This window comes from Pan troglodytes, chromosome 7 (genome assembly GCF_028858775.2).
Source record: "Pan troglodytes isolate AG18354 chromosome 7, NHGRI_mPanTro3-v2.0_pri, whole genome shotgun sequence".
Classification (NCBI taxonomy): Eukaryota; Metazoa; Chordata; class Mammalia; order Primates; family Hominidae; genus Pan; species Pan troglodytes.
In genome coordinates this window covers 25,490,134-25,512,210 of record NC_072405.2, presented here as the reverse complement: position 1 = coordinate 25,512,210, position 22,077 = coordinate 25,490,134, and the positions used below count along the sequence as shown (strand labels likewise).

The window sequence follows — 22,077 nt, the reverse complement described above, 5'->3', positions numbered from 1 at the left end:
TGCCATATTTCCAATAGTTGTCTATTGATTACAGTGTACTTGAGTTTTATAGTCTGTTTCTAATTGTCCTCAGAATCACTTAACTACTACAAAGTAAATACCTTATTTTCTCACCACCCCTCCCCTCAAAACCTATGTTATGGCCACATTGAAGACATGAATTTTGCCATTAGTAGCTCTAATAAACTATTAGGAAAATTTATGCTTAAAATAATTTACATTGTCAGTGCAAAGGCAATTTCTTATAGACAGATAATGTAGGTGATCAACCACTTTATTAGGGTATATTAGGAGTGAATTCATGGATATGAACTTCATTGACTGCATCATGATTATATTCAGATGCAACTGTTCTTTAATATATCTTTGAAATAACAATCCTCTTCCCTACATAATAGCAAATAGCTAACGTATATGAAGCATTGGTACACTATTTTTAATGCAAAATTTCTTAAATCTTGATTCCTATATAGTAAAATCTATAAAAACAAGAAAAATCAAAATTATCAGTTTAATGGACAATAAGGACAGTTGAAGTATGTGTCTTCAAGTTCGAGTTAAGCCATTAAATTTTTTAAAGTAAATACTTAAAGGTAAATTTTATATAAATATGTACAAAATGTAGATCTATTTATTTAGCACTTTGTTCACTCAGATAAATTTATATTGCATATCTAATGAGATATGCAATCATCTCCAAAAATTATAACTACTATAATTCAAAACAAAACAAAACAACCCTTTAAAGGTTATTCACTATATGAAAACAAAGGGAACAATTACAACAATGAAATTGTTTTAACTTTTTCAAATCTGATTCTAATGTGTATTGACATATATTTAATTATATAAAAGACTGTGGGAAAGGGGCATTAACAGTACTCTAGAAGAGTAAAGGATAAAAATCCCTCTTTTTCCCCTAGCTTCCAGTTTGACAAGAGGGAATACTTAATCGAATCCTGTCCACAAAAACAGCTAACAGTACTGTGCTTTGAAAAACAAACAAACAAACAAACCTGACTTCATATAATTCTTAATACATCCTGTGCTGCTGTTGGTTTTTTTTAAGACTTCTAGCAGTAGCTATAGGTTCCGGTCTGGCACTTTAGGTATTTTTTAAAATGACCAAAATGTGCTCTAAAATGAAAGTTAAAATGTTATCATATTTTCTGAGATTTCTTGAAGCAGATTGTCAGATGAAACTCTTCAGCATAATACAAATCTGTGAAAGACTGCAGATATTTCTATTGTTCAAAGAATTGCACTCAAACTATAAAATGGACTTGGCTGACATTGTTTCTTCCATAAGCACAATTAATATAAAACTATATTTTTAGGAAGGATAAGTAATTGCAATGATCTTTTATTCCATTATCCTCTGGCCTTCTAGTTTATTTTGTGTTGAATGTTTGGTTTAACAAAGATTTTGAAAAGTTTATTACCATTTTCTCTTTGATTAAATACCAATTACTTAGTTGGTCCAGTTTTAAAAGGTAAGCTGCTTTAAATTCTCAAAATCAGTACCAAAAAAGCATACAGAGTATTATTCTAATTGTTAACATTTACATAAATTATACTGGACTCAAATAAAAAAAACTTTTTTTAAATAGTGCATACAAGGCACAAGAGCTTATTATATTTACTGAAGCTGAACATTCTGGCATCAACAAACACACCACTTTAGTTTATCTCAAACTAAATTTCCAAATAGCATGCCATTTTAGTTCATGTTGAACTATCGAAAAGTTGTATGATTTTTATTTAATGATTTGCATAATTTAATTGTAATAGGTGTTTAAGGAAAAATATAGTTTACCTGTCATCATTTTGATGAGATGAGAAAGAAATAATATAGATATCACTGGAGGGTAAATCTATTGACCTATTGGGAAATCTTAAGAGAAATTCAATAGTTTTACTATGTTCAACAGGAGAAATAATTTAAAAAGAGATTTTTAGAAAGCCAAACTGACAAAAGAATGTCATAAAACAATCTTCATAATTGCTATCGTAAATTTCCTCCCAATTTAACAAGAAGAGATGAAAATATATTTCCGATGTAATAGAAATGTACCGTATTCTGACAAAAGTATTCCAGCCAACTGCTTTGAGAGCTCAAGCTTCAATGTCCACACTTATTTTCCAGCAGAAAACAAAAGGCTGGAATTAAGTGAGGCAAAAATGGTTGATGATCTTCAACTGCAGGCCACCTGGACTCTGTAATGAATTCATAATTATTACAGTTCACTCAGTCTGAGGCTGGATTCACAGCAAAGGAAAAAAAAGAAGTATGGTTTGCCACTTCCACCTTCTTAAAGGTAACAAGTTTTATGAATAACGCTTATCATTATAATGTGACTTGAAATCTCTGAAATCTTAATATTTTAATAGTCTCAATTTTCAGATTCAGAAAATCAGATGATTAATGGAGTTTCTATGTGATAAACTGTGCTACCCATATATTTGGGTAAAAACTGGTCCTTGGATTTATTCCAAGTTTTTCGGAGAAGATGTTTTCCCCGTTGATTAATAAACCAGAACTACTTTTAATATTTAATAGGAATTTGTGTTAGTTGTAACAATGTGTGTATTGGATCCAAAACATGTTATATTTTAAGCAATGGCTTGGAGAGAACTAATCAATTCATATTCTGCATTTCCAGCCAAAGGGACATAGGCACAACTGACTGGTGGCACCTTCCTGTGGGAAGCCTCTTCCATCCATCTACAGCATTGATACCTTGAAATGAAACAGAAAACATGAAACTACTATGTTAACCATAAACACGCAAAACAAACCAACTCATTTCATAATCTGTTTCAATAATATCCCTCATTCAAAATTGTTTACTATGCTAGCAGGCTCAGTAGACGTGCTCTTGAATACGGAACTCTACATCAATACTGCTCAAACTTTAATATGCATATACGAGAGGATCCTATTAAAATGCAAAAAAAAAATTGCAGACTCTGATTCAGTAGGTCTAGGATAAGGCCTAAGATTCTGCATTTCTATTAATCTTCCAGGTCATGACAATGTTGCTGGTTTGGGGCTTCAATGTGAGTGGCAGGGTTCTATGTTGTTAGTTCTGCATTCATCTGAGGCTGAATGGAGTTTAGGAGTGGCAACTGAGTCAGGAAGGACATTTAGGGAAATGATTTTGAAACTTCATGTGCATAGAAGCACAGCTTTGTTTTGTTTTGTTTTTTGAGACAGGGCCTCACTCTGTCACCCAGGCTGGAGTGCAGTGATGCGATCTCCACCTCAGCTTACTGCAAATTCCGCCTCCCTGGCTCAAGTCATCCTCTCATCCTCCCACCTCAGCCTCTGGAGTGGCTGGGACCACAGGCACATGCCACCACACCCAGCTAATTTTTTTTCTTTTTGTATTTTTGGTAGAGACGGGGTTTCACCATGTTGCTCAGGCTGGTCTTCAACTCCTTAGCTCAAGCAATCTGCTTGCCTTGGCCTCCACAAGTGCTGAAATTACAAGTGTGAGCCACCACGCCTGGCCAGCATTTTTTATTTATACCATACGATAGGAAAGGTTGGTAAGCTAAATTTAATTTAGTTTTTAGTACTAACTATGGGTTTAGGCACATTATAACCATCTGGAAACTGCTGAACAAACAAATATTTTATAAAAAGGTGACATCATTTACTATTGTAGTTCAAAAATAGGAGGAAAAATATGAAGTTTTTTTCTGTTTTTTTTTTTTTTTTTTTTTTTTTTTTTAGAGTTTTGCTCTGTCACCCAAGCTCCCAGGCTGGAGTGCAATGGCACGATTTTGGCTCACTGCAACCTCTGCCTTCTGGGTTCAAGCAATTCTCCTGCCTCAGCCTCCTGAGTAGGTGGGATTACAGGTGCGCCACACCACACCCGTCTAATTTTTGTATTTTTAGTAGAGATGGGGTTTCACCTTGTTGGTCAGGCTGGTCTTGAGCTCCTGACATTGTGATCCACCCATCTCAGCTTCCCAAAGTGCTGGGATTACCAGGCGTGAGCCACCGCGCCCGGCCAATATGAAGATATTTAATATAAATTAGGCACATCAATATCAGACTATTATTTGATATAAATACAACTGGAATGAATTGCAAATCTGAGATGTAAAGCAGGAAAAAATTATTTTTAAAAGTCTAGTTTCTATTAGCTACTTTAGGGAAAGTTTAAGAAAACAAAACATGTTACTGCAACTGGTTGTATCAATAGAATAGAAAACATGACATCAGAAAATCAGGGGTATTTTTAGATCTATAGCGCTGATTCATGCTGCCATTTTGTGATTATGCCTAATCATGCCATATTTGAATTAATAAAATCAAGTTTCTGTCAGATTTTTAATTTCAATGTTTTTATTTTGTCACTTATCCATCAAATGTTGAGAAACTACTATGTGTCTGGCATTGTGCAAGGTGTTGGAGATAAATAACCACAATACTGGTATTGTCAAAATACTGGGAAGTCTCGATGGCTTTTATATAATATTACCATGTAAATATGTAAAACACTTAACACACAGAAAAATTCCTAATAGCACTGACCTTAAAAACAATGGTTATTGCAACTGATGATTTCAAAACATTGAAAAAAATCCTGTGAAATTCTATGTCTTACAGAACTATGTTCTGTATATTTTATTTGTGGTATTGGCTGGTAGTGACTCATATTTGCTATAGCTATATTCTGAAATTACATTCATAGTTACATTCTAAAATTATTTTCAGAAATTTAATAATGTCTTTGCTATTTAATCAAATTCAGATGAAATTTTCACTATTTTAACCAGTTATAGTCAGTCTGACCTATTGTAGCAACAGGTATTCAGAACTGATCCTGCTCTTCCCAAAATCAGATACTAGTCAGCTGGCAAATTGCCAGGTCAGAATTTTGCTGACAATACATGGCTAACTTACCAAAACCAGAACAGACAAATAAAAACAGATATCCATGAACTTTGATGCAAATCATTTTGTTTTACAAGTGAATCTCTTGCTTTTCATAGACTTTAGGATTCTAGATTGCCGTTATGTAAAGAGACAGTTATCTTGCTATCTTTAATATTCAGCTCGGTAAATTGTTTATTATATAGTTGTTTGTTCCAAAGGGGTTCCTTATTGTAGCTTTTTATTGACTGCAGGCTTACAAACAGATCATATTTTAAAGAAACTGATTTGGAACTGCAGGTTTAAAAAAAAAATAAGGCTTAAAGAAAATGATTTGGAACACCTATTATTTTAAGGTTAACACATGCTATAAGGCCCTACTATGACCCAAAAATGGGAATGACAGTGTGCTAATGAGTACATTAATGAGATATAATTATATTGCACTTCGACTTAGTGTTTCCTACTGGATGGTCAAGGATATGACCACTGTATATTCTGAAAGATGAAGAAAAATTAAAAATAATTATTCTAATTTCCTATAAAATGACAAGATAATTTTTACATATAGTTCAGTATTTTAGGATTGATCCCTACCACTTAATGCACTACTATAAAATGACTTTTGTTCATCAACTTATTTCTAGAATTAATCAAGTTAACACAAATACCAGCTAATACTGAAGCTAGGTCTGTACTCAGAAGCCCCAGCATGGCTAATGCAATCTCACAAGTCAGGTAAAAGATCTTCTATATGAATCACTCACAAATTATTAAAAATGTTTATGGAAACTATTTGCCCTAAGAAAATTAGAAGACTGTTAAAAATATAAAACAATAAAGGGAAAATTATCGTACTTTTATAAAGTATGAATTTATCTTGCTTGAAGAGTTAAGTCTCATTTTCCATGGTTAATGCAGGATTGCTCATACCTTAATGAAAGAACATAAGTTAGCATTTTTGGTTGCTTTTGAACAAATAGGCAGAAACTTCTTATTCATCTATGAATAAGGAATCCCTTGGTAGACTTCCAAAGGTGCCTTGTACATAATAAGGGTATGTATAAGATGGTGATATAGAAACACACACACACCCCTTATACAGTGTCAGTTACAACCACTATCTCTCTCCCACACACACAAAACACTAAAAACAGAAATATACATCTGAGGAAGTAGAGAAACATAATAATGAAAGATATATTGACCCACACTGCTCACATCAGCTTACATCAACATTTCCAAATTCTTCCTCTACCAACCTCATTCTAGTCAAACCAATCTTTGAGCACTTTCTCACCTCATTTTTCTTGCTTCTTTTCCTTCCTATACATCATCCTTTACACTTTAAGTAGTTCTTCATTTCATCCAACAAAAAAATTAATCGAACATGCCGAAGAATTATAATAGCATGTGAAAATCAAGAAACCACTGCTATGTTAACATAAATTATGTAAGACGAAATGTGAATCCCTTCTGGAGGAAGAGGAATTCTTTGTTTTTCCACGTCTCAACAATTGACCCCCAACTATTTATCACTTCTCTGCCTCTAACGAAAATGATGGATTCAAAGAACAAATCGGTGTCATCAACTTTTGTTTAGGCAATGCCTAGTCCTTGCCATAGATTAGAAAGTGAAATGGCATGTGTGAAGGTCGAGAGAGTGACCAAATTATGAATAGTCAAATAATGGGACCCTCTGGGAGGCAAATATATTTCTTAAAAATAAGGCTAAAGAAAGCTTCTATTTTAGGAGAAGATGACTGATAATATATTAAATAATGACTAGAATATTTACTCAGGATCATCCATTTGTTTTTCGCTACCACTAAATCCCAGAGGTTTCTTCAAACTCTCGTACTACCCGACTTTGGTTCATTACACTTTAAAACATTGACTGGTTTATTTGAAAAAACCAGAAACGAAGGAGAAAAGGTTAGTAGTCAATCTGAAGATTTTCTGGCTAATAACGCCTTAATCACAGATGTATGGCTTTAACTCCTTTATGTGGACAACACACATATATACACACACATGCATGTATGATCACCCTATTTTGTCTACTCCTTATCAATATTGAGAAATAGGTAGTCTTTTGAAAAGAACAAAGCTAAGTCTAAAAGATGTTAGGTAACGTGACACATATCACACCCTACTAGGAGCCCAAATTAGGGTTTTTAAATCAGGTCTGACTTCGGAGCCTTGCTTGTTCCTTGCTAACAAACTACACTGACTGAAGAAAACAAAAGATTAAAATCAACAACAGTAACAAGAGGAACGTGAGTGGGATATGAAGAAATCGCAGGCAGCTGAAGTTATGGTACACAGTAACTTCACTCAGACATTTTGAAATTGGACAGCAATCTTGGAGTAAAAGATAGAACTGAATAATTTAAGGTCCTTTTCAGTAGATATTTATCTTCTATCTGATTTGATTGTAGTTTTTTCATTTTTATACTTTATATTTTGAATTTACTTCTATCATTTTATTTGAGTAATGGTGATAAAGATTTGGTTCTTTAAACAGAAAAAAGGCAATGCAGATCCATCTTTCACAAAATGATTTTCTGCTGCTAACAGGTTATTAATGAACCTCATGAATAGTTCTTTGAAAATAATTCTGAATTTAGAATAGAAGTCTGACTCCAAACTAAGAAAACGTCTGTAGGTAGTATAATGGATTTTTTTAAACCACGTTTACCTTCTAAAAATAAAATATATCAAAAAACAGCCAAACAAGCACACCCTTACCAGCTTTGCATTTTCCTGGGTTTATGCTGCTCTCCGTCCAAGACTGAGAATCAGTAAGAAGGTGGCTCTGGGACTCTCTCAATGGCTTTGCAGGAAACTGATGGTTTTCGAGACTGAATAATAATTGAATAATCATCAAAATCATCATAAGCTAATTTTTGATAGTAAAGTTGATTGTTTCTCAATGTATGGAACCAAAACCACTTGCCATGCAAGATGATTGCAGGAGGTACCCAAAATAACGTGGGGAATACAAGAATAAGACATTAAATAGCACTGACTCGCGGTGAGAAAAGTGTTCTATCTTCAGTCTCTTTTCCTTCTTCTGCTTACCATAAGATGATAATCTCTAACACTGGAAAATCTCCAGAGAATAGTCCTCAGCCCCAGGCTTTAGCAGGTAGTTAGAACTTAATAACAGTATTTTATTATCAATTTTATGTATGTATTTATTTTTGAGGAAGAATCTCACTCTATTGCCCAGGCTGGAGTGCAGAGGTGCAGTCATGGCCTCAACCTCCTTTGCTCAAATCAATCCTCCTCCTCCAGCCTCCCGAGTAGCTGGGACCACACCACCACCCTCAGCTAATTATTTTGTTTTATTTTTTGTAGAGTGGACTCTCTATGTTGCCAGCCTGATCACAAATGCCTGGTCTCAAGTGATCCTCCTGCCTTAGCCTCCCAAAGTGCTAGGATTACATGCATAGGCCACCACACCGGGCCTATTTTTAAAGTTATATTCTATTTATAGAAAGTTATGCGAGTTTCTCATTTATGAGAGTGGTATAAACTTTGGTTTAAAAAAAGCATAAGTGCCAATTTAAATACAGAAAAATATTAATTTTGTAAGTGATATGTGGATATGGAAGAAAATATGAATGCGATGGTAGGAAGACAAAGTTGAGGAAAAAATGGCCTACAGCTTCTAAAGTGGCCTAACTGGTCTTGAACACAATTTTCTCTATCTTCTTCTGTAAAACTGAAACAACAACTTTGAGCAAACTATTTTGCAGGAATATAAAAAACATCTGAAATTATCAGGTCTTACAAACCCAATGTTCAGTCTGGGGAATGAGCAGTCTTCTAAGAAGAATTTTCTTTAAAATTTAGGTGGAAATGCCATACATCAACATATTGGATGGCATGAAAAAGTATACATAAAAATATTTCACTTAGGAAACATTATTGGCATAGAAACTATTAGTGATGTTTTAGAATGTTCTGAAATAGTAATTGTAATAGTATTCAAAAGAAAAAAACAACTTAAAACTCTTTCAAGAATAATTTCACACATTTGAGTTCAATTATATATAGTAACTATTATGTTTTTAAAGGATATATGCGTATGCTTTTTCTTCTTAATTACCTCATATCTAAAATTTTAGAATATTTCAATTTTGTGCAGCTTTAACAACTACCTACTAAAATTTTGGAGGTAAATCTTAAAAAACAGAAAGCAGCATATCTCCACACAGGTTTAAATATATTATATAAAAAATCTTACTTTAATTCTTATTATTCTTCAAGAAAGGGACCATATAACGGGTACAGAAGACTAACCAGATCCTGGGATCCTGGTTTAGGGACTCTGAAGATTCATAACTGCTAACAGGACTCTAGCAAAGGGCAAGAATCCATTCACTGAACAATGTTTATTGAGCACCTGTCACTTTAATAAACAAAGTCTTTGTTCTTATGGAAATTTCACTGTTATGGAGGAAGAAAAATAAATAATATATACATATATGAATGAAACAAGTCAGGTGATAATAAGAGCTATAACAATCAAAAAAATCAGGCTGGGCATAGTGGCTCATGACTGTAATCCCAGCACTTTGGGAAGCTGAGGCAGGTGGATCACTTGAGGTCAGGAAGTTCGAGACCAGCCTGGCCAATATGGTGATACCCCATCTCTCCTAAAAATACAAAAATTAGCCGGGCATTGTGGTGTACATGTAATTCCAGCTACTGGGGAGGCTGAGGCAATAGAATTGCTTCAACCTGGGAGACAGAGGTTGCAGTGAGCCGAGACTGCGTCACTGCACTCCAGACGGGGTGATAGAATGAGACTGTCTCAAAAAAGAAAAAAAAGAAAAAAAAAATCAGTGTAACAGGAAGAGGCGGAGAAAGTTACTATTTTACAAAGGGTTATCAAAGATTCCCTCTATTCTGAAGTTACGCCTTAACAGAATATAAATAAAGAGAAGACACAGCTCACTCAGATCTGGAGGAAGAATGGTAAGGAAAGGGAATTAGCAAGGACAAGGCACTACATAAGGAACATGCTTGGTCCATGTGAGGAACAGCAAGATCTGTGTCTGAGGATTGTAAGTGAAAGGAAAGTAAAAAAGAATGACATCCAGAAGGCCAAGGTGAGAGGACTGCTTGAACCCAGGAGTTTGAGGCTACAGTGAGCTATGATCACAAAACTGCACTCCGGCCTGGGCAACTGGCTGTTAACAGAGACATTTTATTATAACAGAGACATTACTAACTTGCTTTAATAGAGACAGGAAGACCCTGTCTCCAATAAAAAAAAAAAAAAAGAATGACTGTCTGGGGTCAGATCAGTCTTGTTAAGTGATGGAACAGACATTCATTAGCTTTTATTCCAAGTAAGATGGGAAACTAATAGAGCTTTCAGCAGAAGAGTGACACAATCTGACTTATATTTTGAAGGGAAAATAGATTGGAGTGGGGCAAAAATATTACATCAGTTAGAAAACTACTGAAGTAATCCATGGGAGCAGGGATGAGGGCTAGGACCAGGAAAGCTGCCTTGGAGGTGGTTAGAAAGTATTCAGATTATAGATATACTTTAAAGAGACATCTGATAGGATTTGCAAATGGAGTAAATACAAAGTAATTGAAAGAGAGGAATCCAGGATGACCCCACAGTTTCTAGCACGAACACGTGGGAGAATGGAGGTCACTAATACTGATAATGGAAGCATGGAGGAGATTCCGGTTTAGGGTGGTGATGAGGGTACACATGGCTGGGAATCAAATTCAAAGTTCTGCTCTGAACCTGTTTAGTTGGAGATGATTTTTAGGTGTCCAAGTGGGTATGTCAAGTAGACAGCAAGATATTCAACTCTGGAGTAAAGAAGAGAACAGAACTTGCCACGAAAATTTTATATGGGCTCAACATGGGAGATAGTAGAATTCCGCAGAAGAAAGAGACTTTAGCTGTCTAAATCTGACCTCAACATTCAAAGGAAAGGAAACAGAGGCCTCAAAAGATTATTTAACTTCTTCAAGATCACCCAGTTGGGTAACCGTGTCAGAACTAAGATTTCTCCCAAATCTCATGGTGCCCTTAGTGGAAGGAGAAATATTATCTCTAAAACCAAAATAATTTCTTAAATTATTAAAAAAAAAACACAAAGGGCAAAAAAGTATTATAAACTACTACTGAATTTTGTAAAAGCTTGAAACATATTCTGAATAATTTATTAAAACTAGATTTTTCTGCATTGAGGTATATGAAAAACCATAAACATTTAGCTCTGTGGGATTTTCAAGCCCAAATGCACAAGGCATGATCTAGTAAAAAACTCTGATGCTCATGAATGTCCCTGTGAAATATATACACTGGGCCCATTTACTAACTGGTAGGGTCTGGCCTGTACATAGCTCACTCTAGGGATGGGGTGACAAATACCTTTCATCTCTTTTGACAATTTAAAAGGATTTTAAATATAAATTCCTTTTACATTTAATTCCCGATTTAAAAGGGCAGAGGCAGGAGGATCGCTTGATCCTGGGTGGTCATGGCTGCAGTGAGCCATGATCACTCCACTGCACTCCAGCCTGGGTGACAAGAGAGACCCTGTCTCAAAACTAAAACAAAAACAAACCAACAAACAACAACAACAAAAAGAACTTTAGAATGGCTACCAGGAACACTGCCTTGAGGTTTATGGGGTCACTCCAGGCTCCCTAGGAAAAAGTCCTGTGATCAGTAAGAAATGTTCAATATGGAGTGTTGGTGTGGATACTGTGTATGTGGCACTGCAGCAACTAAGAAAAGCTCTAACATTTAATGAAGAATGATATTATGGTTATCATTATGGTAGCTTTTGCTACTGGCTTTCATTGAAAAATTAGAGGAATGGTTATACTCAAATCTGTCACAAAGGTATAAAAACTGGTGTTTCAAACCATTGAAAATTCATACACAGCATTTTAAAAGTTTAAGTAACTTTTCCTTTTGCCAGCTGGTAGCACGTTCAGAATGAAATGTCAGGTCTTTCTCTGGCCACCCTCAAATTCTTGATAGTCTGGAATCAAAACAAACTTAAAGCTGGAGCAAAAGCCTCCAGACAATGAATTTCCAAGACTCTGACTTCCCTCTCCACAGAAATGGCTCAGATAATCCTTAGAGGTCTTCCAAGGGCACTAAGTCCATAATATACATTAAAATGGAGTTGTCAAGAAGGTGTCTGGGGATCCATTTGATCTCCAAAAGCCTCAAGTTTCTTTACTCTAACAGTTATCACAGAAAGGAAAGATATGGCGGGTCAGGGGCGATTTTACCCTGTCTGCCTACCTGAGCAGTGGGTAGCTAATTTTGACTTACTTTTTTTTTTTCTTTTAAGCACTACATTTAAAAAATAAGATTTCAGTCAACCAAAACGTATAGAGAATTAACACATTTTTACTCACACTTAGATTAATAACACCATTTTACAAGTATAATTGAAGCTTCCAATGTATCCTCAATCATACTTTCTTTTTTCCCTCATTTCAAGTGGAAACCACAGCAGTAAATTTTCTTATGGTCGTCATTTTTTTTCAAAGGAACATATAACCAAAAGACACAATATGGTAAAATATATTATTTGAAAGTAAAATGAAAAAAAATATGAGATTACTTTTTAGCTGTGGAATTCAGCCCTGCAGGAGTAGATGCTTGTTCAGGATCCTGGTTAACAAGGCAAGTTGGAAAGGAGCAGCCATCACCTAGACTAGAATTAAAATAAAAATTTAGAACTGAACCATACAAAAGACAACGGAGTGAAACCCTGCCAAAATGCTGATGTCCGAGAGCAGAACATGCTATACTCTAGGCAAAAAAAATGCGTATTAGACACTGAGCTCAACATAGTGTTTAGGAAGATGATGAATTAACTGACTTCCACATTGATATTATGGTGAATCATAGAATAATATTTTTTAAAAATAAGAGTTCCTACACAGACTTACAAGCCTATGGAACTAGAAGCTTTTCCTGAAACTATCTTTTGCTGTATTATTTTCATTAGTTTAAAGCCTGAAAATTTTAACAAAAAAGTACCTTGAAAAAATGGGTAGTAACCAGTACTTCTTCTCATCACCAAAAACTTGTCGCATGTTTTTACTGAAACCCAAGCTGAATCCATTCTTATCTGTTCCATGTCGAAATACTGGACTTCTGAATGCCTCTAAAAAAAGACGGTAAAGGAATCACATGAGTAAAGAACATATTTACTAGCAATCCTGAATATTTATCAATAATTGAAGTAAATGAAGAAACCCTGAAAATCAATGGCTAGCTGACTGTGAGGGCTTATGTGCCTGTCAACAGCCCTGAAATATAGGGTGTCCATTCTGTTTTAAAATATCATAAGATATACCTATTTTAATTTTAAAATATGCCTTTTTATTATAATAGTACATGTGCATTGTAGAAAATTAGAAAATAAAAATTAGCAAATAAACTAAAACTGCATCTTCTGGATCTTTTGATCAATAGATAGATAAATGGATGGATCCATAAACATAGATCTACAAATCTACAGGTGTATTTTTTAAAAAAACCACAATCAGACTATCTTTTACATACATTCTACAACCTTTGTTTTTAAGTAAATCCATTTGTTTGTTTTTGAGTCAAGGTTTCACTCTGTTGCCCAGAGTGGAGTACAGTGGTATGATCATAGCTCACTGTAGCCTCGAATTCCCAGACTCAAGCAATTCTTCTGCCTCACCCTCCTGGAGCAACAGGTGTCATGCCACCATGCCTGGCTAAGTATTTTCCAATTTCATTGAAATTGGTTCTCATCTAATAAAATTTTTCCAGCTGACTATAAAATCTACTTTTAAACTAGTTTGTCCAAACCGGGATCCAGTCCAGAACCATGTATTGCATCTGGTGATGCTCATTCTGCCTATCGAAGCTGGTTCAGAGAGGCTCTGGGACTTGCCTAAGGTCACACAACAAACACACAACAGACTGAGACTTGAATAAGGTCATCAACATTCCTTCAAAAATACTACATTTTCTTCTTGAATCATGCTGAAATACAAAATGTAAAATATTGTTTTTGGAATATGAACATGGAGGTATAATGATTTTTCTCCATTAAAAAGAAAAATCTAACCAGCAGAGTTAGACACTATGAAAAAATGTGGTCATTTGCAAGATCCTTAGCATTCTTCATCCTAGGATACATAGCTTTTTCTAAAACATTTCAAAGGATCATATTATCCAGGGGAAGTCCTTTCAGTGCTACAAGTTAAATCTAGAGGTTTCCAGAAGTTAAAAACCTCTAGAAACAATAAATTTACTTTTGATGAATTATAATTTAACTGCCTAACACATAATTTGAAATAAAATTCCTGGGCTTAGAAATTACTTTATCAGAATTTTCACCCTAATAGTATTTGGTGTAATGATTTCATTTCAGAATTCCATAATGTTTCATTTCAGAATACTGAAAATGAACACTAATTGACTACCCACTGTAATTAATCCTCATTGCATATTATAATAACTGAAGCTCACAGCTTGGAGTGTCCTTTATGATCATAAGCATGTGTGGTCCTGGTTGCATTCCCAAACTCCTATCCTTGGCCTAGAAATTCTACATAGCTTAGTCCTTGCTTACCTCTCAAACCTCATTAATGTATTTCTCAATCTTTAGCTTTCTATGCTTCAGCCACATGGAGTGTTTCTAAAATATTCCTAGTGCCCCTCATTAGACTGTTTTGCCCCTGCTCACCACTATATCTATATATCTATATGCCACTATATATATGTATATATATAGATATATACATAGTCTCATATATATATATATGAGACAATCAATCAATATATGGAATGAGCAAAGCTGTATGTGTCTAAGCGACATATCAAAAAAACAATGAGGAAAATAAGAATGACTTTTCCCACCACTTCAGGGCAAGCTGGCATTTAATCACATAGCAACTGTCAATGAATGTTGGTATATGTATTTAAAGTTCTGTCAACTACAATAATTGGATACTCACCTAATGTAGATTTATTTTTGCTGACTAGCCAACAATGATAGCCAAACAGAGAAGACAAGCTGACAGAAAACATAGCTGCAGCAAAGAATAAAAACATAATATGGAACTTGGCTTGAGTATCAGGTAGGCCATTCTATAAAGAAAGGAAGAAAATAACATGTTTTGTCAAAGGGATATGTATTCCCCTACTTTTATAAGTAAATTAGTAAGTTTTTTTTTTTGCTTAAAATTTTTCTTAAATTTAATATTAAAAAATGTGGCTTTATGGTTAAAACTTTAGGAAAAATATGCATATATTTCATCAGGTTAAAAGTTTACTAGAATATGAATATATATGAAAATGATATTAAAATTTGGAATATTAACTGTGTTTTTCATAACCAAATCATAGAAAATTTATGGTAGTATATGTATAAACTGTAATACTACGAAGCAAGATAAATGCAACTATAAAATGTAGTTTTAAATTTATTAACGGAGTATGTTTTGTTAACATACTACAGAATCACAATTGTTTAAATAGTTTCATTATAATGCCAGAAAATGAAGGCTAACTGGCACAATTTGGCTACTATCCTTATTGATGTTTTACGTTACTACAAACAACAGCATCAACTAAATGAATACATATAACAACACATTCACAATAATGCTTCAAGCTATCTTAAATAATAGCACCACAGAAAAGATCAATGCCAGTGCATAACACCTGTCTAAAATAAATCTTAATATCCATGGGCTGAAACAGTCCATCTCACAGAAAACCAGTTAGACTCTCATTCTCTTACTGTTTATAAATCCAAAGAGACCTGGAATGGCTCTAGAATGGAGGGCTTCGGGCTATGGACACATAGGGAAGCACCATGGCTGCCACGAGGTGTCTCTTCTGATAAATGGTCCTGAGATTTCAATACCCTGTCGTCCCTGACCGAATGACACCGGTCACAAGACCTCACTGACAGTTTTCATCAGCAGCAGGTTCTTTTGATAGCGAAAATTCTGGTCATTCCTTTTCATATATGTTTGTGGTTTGAAACTAAAATCATCCACAGGAAGGAGGAGCAGTGAGGTAATGCTCTCCCAGACATTCATTACGGTTCATTTTTCAAGCTGGACACTGAAAGAATCCTAGAATGTTAGCAGCAGGTCTCTTCACTCATGTCTTTCTATGCTTAGCAATAGAACTGGCACACAGTAGGCATTCAATAACTCTTTGGTATTAAATTTGGTTCAAATCTCACATAAGTGATCTAGCAATTTAGAAATTCTTACCATAATAAAGATAATTTAATGAAAATAATACATCAATCCTGGCAGCAGATAAATTGCTTTTTTACTGTCATTTGGTGTTCACAAGGAGGACCTGTGGATATCTTAAATCCTCAATTTTAATTTCTTTTTGCCTACATTTAAAATATGTAGTGTATAAAGCGTAATCAAGAAATACTGAATAAAAATTCAGGATATTATAGGCATAAGGACATTATAGGCATAATAGTTTAAAAAATAATCTTCTTACACATAAAGAAAATACTTCTATTTTTAAATCCTGAAAAAAATCTTATATAGTCATCAATTCTCGTTATTCGCAGTACTTATTTTTTATAAACTTTCCACAAACACTGAACTTGTGAACACTGAAAAACTGCTCCTAGGGAAGATACAGGGTTAGGTTTCTATGAACCTCTGGTCACAACATCTTTGACAACTGATCAGTGTGTAACCTTGTTTTATGTGTGTTTCTACTTAAATGCACCTTATTTAATATACATTATTGATTTATTAATAAAGAACTCATAGCTAACAGCACTATAACTCATGCCTGAATCAAGCTTATCTAATACACCTATTTTCTCCATAACACATATCGGTTTTCTTTTGTTTAGAAACATCAGACCACACTTCAGCACTACACTTTAAGACCTTTTTTTGACAGCAAAATCACCAACAAAAAGCACAAAAATGGAAAAAAGCATGGCACTAAATAGACTGTGGAAAGCACACTTGTTTACAGTATGAGAGCTGAAGCAAGAAGGCAAAAGCATCGTCTTGTTCAACCTCAACTGGGAATGGGCATGGGGGCAACTCAATGTTTTTGCCACTCTGCACATGTCTGCAGATGACGAAAGCTGTCAGTATTGATGTGGGGGTTACAGTTACATTTTAGTGAATTAACAAATAAAGAATCTGCGAATAATGAGGACTGACTGCATGTCAATGAGCTCTGGTCTATAAAATCAGTGTCGGAAATAATTCTGTTCTGAAAAGCCTATATTATCTATTATTGTATACCAAAAAAAGTTACCAAGTTAATGACTTACTGTCCAAAATTTGATAAAATACTGTAAATCTGTTGCCGCAATAAAAAGGCAGTAGAGCAGAGAATAAGCCAAGAAAAGTAGAAAGAACTTATAATTTGAAAATCCAACACAATTGTTCACCCTGTTAACAAAACAAAAACATTTCCAGTGAGTTTTACATCTTCAACCTACGTGTGCATATGCTCAAGCAAGTGTTTAGCTTCCTCTCACTTCTAATTTATTGGCATTTCTTTAAATATAACTCATAAGATTTCTTTATGCATACAATCATTTAAAAATCCATTTCACTAAAAAATCTGCTTCTATTTTTAAAACATGATATTTAATATTGCTTTAGTCAATCACAAACAATGTAACTGCATGTCATGTCAAATTACGCAAGTATGCACATCCCTCAAAGCACAGAGCCTGCGAGAAACCGTACCAGGCCAGGCAGCTTAGGTGAATTTACTAAACCCTTCCTCTATGCCACCTTTGGGTTTGATATCCAACTATGATTAATTAAGTTACAATTTTTCAAGTATTCCCAAATTAGATGGAATATATTCACAAATTACTCTTTGCATGCCTTCACTGAAGCAAGCGGACTGTCAAAGCATATTAAATGGGAGCTTTAAGAAAAGAAGTAGGCCTGGGAGTTAGACAGCCGGGTCAGAAGGCCCATTTGACACTAAGTAATGATGTGGCCCTGAGGAAGTGAAATCATCGATTAGAATTTCATTTTCTTTATCTGTAAGTTAAACACTCTGAGGTCATTTCCAAAAGTCGGCTCTAAATATGCTATAATTCCAAATATGGAAATTTATAAATCTCAGTTCTCACTCCAAAGTCGTTATCTGAGGGGGGACAAATCAAACTATTGTATCAATAAACATAAGTACAAATACAATTCATTTTTATAGGCTCACTTTCTTTTTGTTAAGATTTTTCTTTTTAAAAAAATTATTTATTTACATTTTATTTCACTTTAATTTTTGGGATACAAGTGCAGGTTTGTTAGACAGGTAAACGGGAGTTGTGGGGGTCTGTTGTATAGATTATTTCATCACCCAGGTATTAAGCCTAGTATCCATTAGTTGTTTTGCTTAGCCCTCTTCCTCCTCCCACCCTCCTCCCTCCAAAAGGCCCTAGTGTGTGTTGTTCCCTCCTCTGTGTCCATGTGTTCTCATCATTTAGCTCCCACTCATAGGCTTATAGGCTCACTCTCTTTCTATCAAAGTTTTTGATTTCCTTTTCATAAAGACAAGGGCACTACTGGATGACCTTGTGTCAATGTGATACATCACCCATGTGGAATTGGCTAATACCTTCACGGGTTGAGTAACTTCTTGGTTAACCGGTATAACGAACCTATTAAATAGAACATACAGGTTTCCTTTTCTAGTATTCAGCCTATTGCACGGAACATACACATATTGTTTCCTTTTCTCAAACGTTCTTGTTCCCCTTCTAACGTAGGTAAAAATCATCTCACTCTCCATTGACTTAGCTACTAAGATGAAACACTTTTCTTTCTAGATTTGTAAAAATGAAACCATGTTCATGTGAAAAAAATGTTTACATCATCTCCCTCAAAAAATATAAGGTAAAGGGAATAGCATTAGATTTAGTAATTTGTAAACTTAAAGGTCTTACATATGGGCAAATAATCTATAAAGAAGCCACAAGTTGGCTGGGCGTGGTGGCTCACACCTGTAATCCCAGCACTTTGGGAGGCCGAGGCAGGCAGATCACAAGGTCAAGAGATCAAGACCATCCTGGCCAACATGGTGAAATCCTGTCTCTACTAAAAATACAAAAATTAGCTGGGCGTGGTGGTACACGCCTGTAGTCCCAGATACTCGGGAGGCCGAGGCAGGACAATCGCTTGAACCCAGGAGATGGAGGGTGCAGTGAGCCGAGATTGTGCCACTGCACTCCAGCCTGGCAACAAAGGGAGACTCCCTCTCAAAAAAAAAAAAAAAAGAAAAAAAAAGAAGCCACAAATTGTGGGTGCACATTGGTATGGAAACAGTTACATCTGCATCTCTAGAGGTTCCAGTGGGGGGATGCAAGCCTGTTGCTGAGGTTGCCTTTTATGGTGTTTGAATGGAATCATGGCAGGAAATAATATTGGAAACAGCCTAATCTAACTGTATTCTGTCTCAAAAGGATACAGGGTATTCCCTTTGCTTACTTAGGTTGGTTTCAAGGGGAAAGAATGGGTAGGCAAAAGCTGGGTGCTTTAAAACTTTGGACAATATGGGTGGGCGTGGTGGCTGACGCCTGTAATCCCAGCACTTTAGGAGGCCGAGGCAGGCAGATCGCCTGAGGTCAGCAGTTCAAGACCAGCCTGGCATGGTCTTGGTGAAACCCCGTCTCTACTAAAAATACAAAAAATTAGCCGTGCATGGTGGCACATGCCTGTAGTTCCAGCTACTCGGGAGGCAGAGGCAGGAGAAGCACTTGAACCCAGGAGGCTGAGATTGCACCACTGCACTCCAGCCTGGCGACAAGAGCAAAACTCCATCTCAAAAATTAATTAATAAAGTAAAATTAAAATACAAAAATTATCTGGGCATGGTGGTGCACGTCTGTAATCCCAGCTACTCGGGAGGCTGTGGTAAAAGAACTGCTTGAACCCGGGAGGCAGAGGTTGCAGTGAGCCAAGATTTCACCACTGCACTCCAGCCTGGGTGACAGTGAAATTCCATCTCAAAAAAAAAAAAAAAAAAGACTTCGGACAACATGGGTGTAAATAATGACTTGTGGACTAGGAAGAAATTGGAAGGGATAGAAAAGATTGTTTCTCTTCCTGAAGGAATATAAGCAGCAGCTCTTGCATTAAATAATAAAGAGTATTTTTATAGAATGATTTTGATCACAGATTTTGTAACAACTAATTTAGCTTTGCTTGAGGGGATGGTAAAATTTGCCATGTTAGAGCTAGGGACAAAGGAGGTCAGTAAATAAAGATCATATATTTTAGAGTTTAATATGTATATACATAGAGTATGTGTGTGTGTATGTATGTGCATGTATGTGTGTGTGTGTGTGTGTGTATATATATATAACTAGAAGAAATATAGTGACATTTATTTTGAATAATACCTTACTGTCTTCACAATAGACAGCTTTTGGCTAGACATTTTAACTGCCTATTGCTTTATAGACTCATTATGAAAAGGAAGAAGACTTATTCTGAATCTATTTCTCCATCTAGAAAAGGAATGATTTCATATGGAGAAACAAAACACGTTCTAGGTAAATATTCTTCTTATGTTGTTTAAGTTCAGTGTAAAACACAGCTGTTGGCCCTGTTTCTGGGCAATTGCTTTCTGACTTTAAATGTGAAAAAGAACATAATACATTGGAAGGAGTGTGGCCTTTGAAGTAAAAAAAAATTTCCTATGTGACTTTGAGCCCTCTCTTTCTCTTTTCTGAGCCTCATTTTTTTCCCCTGTAAAATGAGACAAATACCCAGGAGGCGGAGGTTGTAGTGAGCCAAGATCGTGCCACTGCACTCCAGCCTAGGCGACTCCGTCTCAAAAAAATAAGATAAAATAAAATGAGACAAATAATTTCTACTTCTGTCGCTGTTAAAAGTATTACAGATTATGTGTATGGCCTCTAGAACATAACCGGCACTCAATAAACTGAAGCTCAAATAATTTGTTTTTATTTGTGTTACTTAACCTTTGGCAAGCATGTGAAAGTATTATTAATATGAAATAATTAACTAAAATTTTATACTAAAGAAAAAAAAATACTTTGATAGAAAATCCAATAAAGCAAATACTACGGAATCTGTTTTAGTTGAAACACAAGTATGAGATTGATCCCCGGAATTCTGGTGGGTAATCTTAAGTGGTCAGAGCAGAGACTGAGAAATCACTGACAAATAGAGAGGTATTGTTGATCTAATGTTTCAAATATTCAAAGTTGACAGATATTAAGGTTCAGAAGACCTGTTTAAAATACCTGTATAAAAAAGCTGCCCTGGCTGGGCGCGTTGGCTCATGCCTGTAATCCCACCACTTTGGGAGGCTGAGGCGGGCGGATCACGAGGTCAGGAGATCGAGACCATCCTGGCTAACAGAGTGAAACCCAAAAATACAAAAAAAACCCCCAAAAACCGTGAGGCGTAGTGGTGGGCGCCTATAGTCCCAGCTACTTGGGAGGCTGAGGCAGGAGAATGGCATGAACCCAGGAGGCGGAGATTGCAGTGAGCCAAGATCGCACCACTGCACTCTAGCCCGGGTGACAGAGCGAGACTCCGTCTCAAAAACAAAAACAAAACAAAAAAAAAGAGAGAGAAAAGGCTGCCCCTGGGTCTGAAAACATCCTAAAAGTCCTATAAGTGACTGCCATTAGATGAATACATTCACACAAAGCCTGTAGAAAAATATTTTTTATATATTCATATGGAAACATTTCCAGGATACATTAAGTGAAGAAAACAAAAAGAAACAGATTCAATCAATAGTGTAGTCACTTGTACTAAAAATAAATAAATAAATAAATAACGAGGGGGTTTATAGGCTATGCACACATACATTGAGATCTGAAAAGTGCCATGACATTAACAATCCTGGTTCTCTGTGCGTAGTGGAAGAAGGTGGGGAGAGGGACTGGGAAGAACATGGCTACCTGTTTTATTTTTGAATTTGGAACCAAAAGCATGTTATTAGCTATAGACTTTTTTATTTAAAACTTTAATTTGAAATTAAAAAATTAAATACAATGGCTGCTCCATTCAGCTGGCACCAAGTGAGTAACAGACCCTTGGCACCAAATCCTTCACAAGTCAACATGGCTGCTGCTTTCTGCAAGGGAGTACTCAGAGCTAGGACAGTGGTGGAGACAGTGGATGCAGCAAGG

The 22,077-nt window shown here is 35.5% G+C and overlaps 1 protein-coding gene across 3 annotated transcripts in view; it reads right to left on the bottom strand.

Moving 5' to 3' along the window:
- Positions 1-256: 256 nt before the first annotated feature.
- ZDHHC2 (zinc finger DHHC-type palmitoyltransferase 2) overlaps positions 257-22,077 on the bottom strand; it is a 68,100-nt gene continuing 46,279 nt past the window's right edge. For all 3 annotated transcript variants that reach the window (XM_519614.9, XM_063816185.1, XM_024345000.3), the window contains 7 exons: positions 17,218-17,338; positions 14,897-15,029; positions 12,939-13,065; positions 12,517-12,609; positions 7,640-7,752; positions 5,747-5,821; positions 257-2,740 (listed from right to left, as the gene is read on the bottom strand). In XM_519614.9, the coding sequence (XP_519614.3) occupies positions 5,781-5,821; positions 7,640-7,752; positions 12,517-12,609; positions 12,939-13,065; positions 14,897-15,029; positions 17,218-17,338 (628 nt within the window). In that variant the 3' untranslated portion in view covers positions 257-2,740; positions 5,747-5,780. The remainder of the gene's footprint in view (positions 2,741-5,746; positions 5,822-7,639; positions 7,753-12,516; positions 12,610-12,938; positions 13,066-14,896; positions 15,030-17,217; positions 17,339-22,077) is intronic.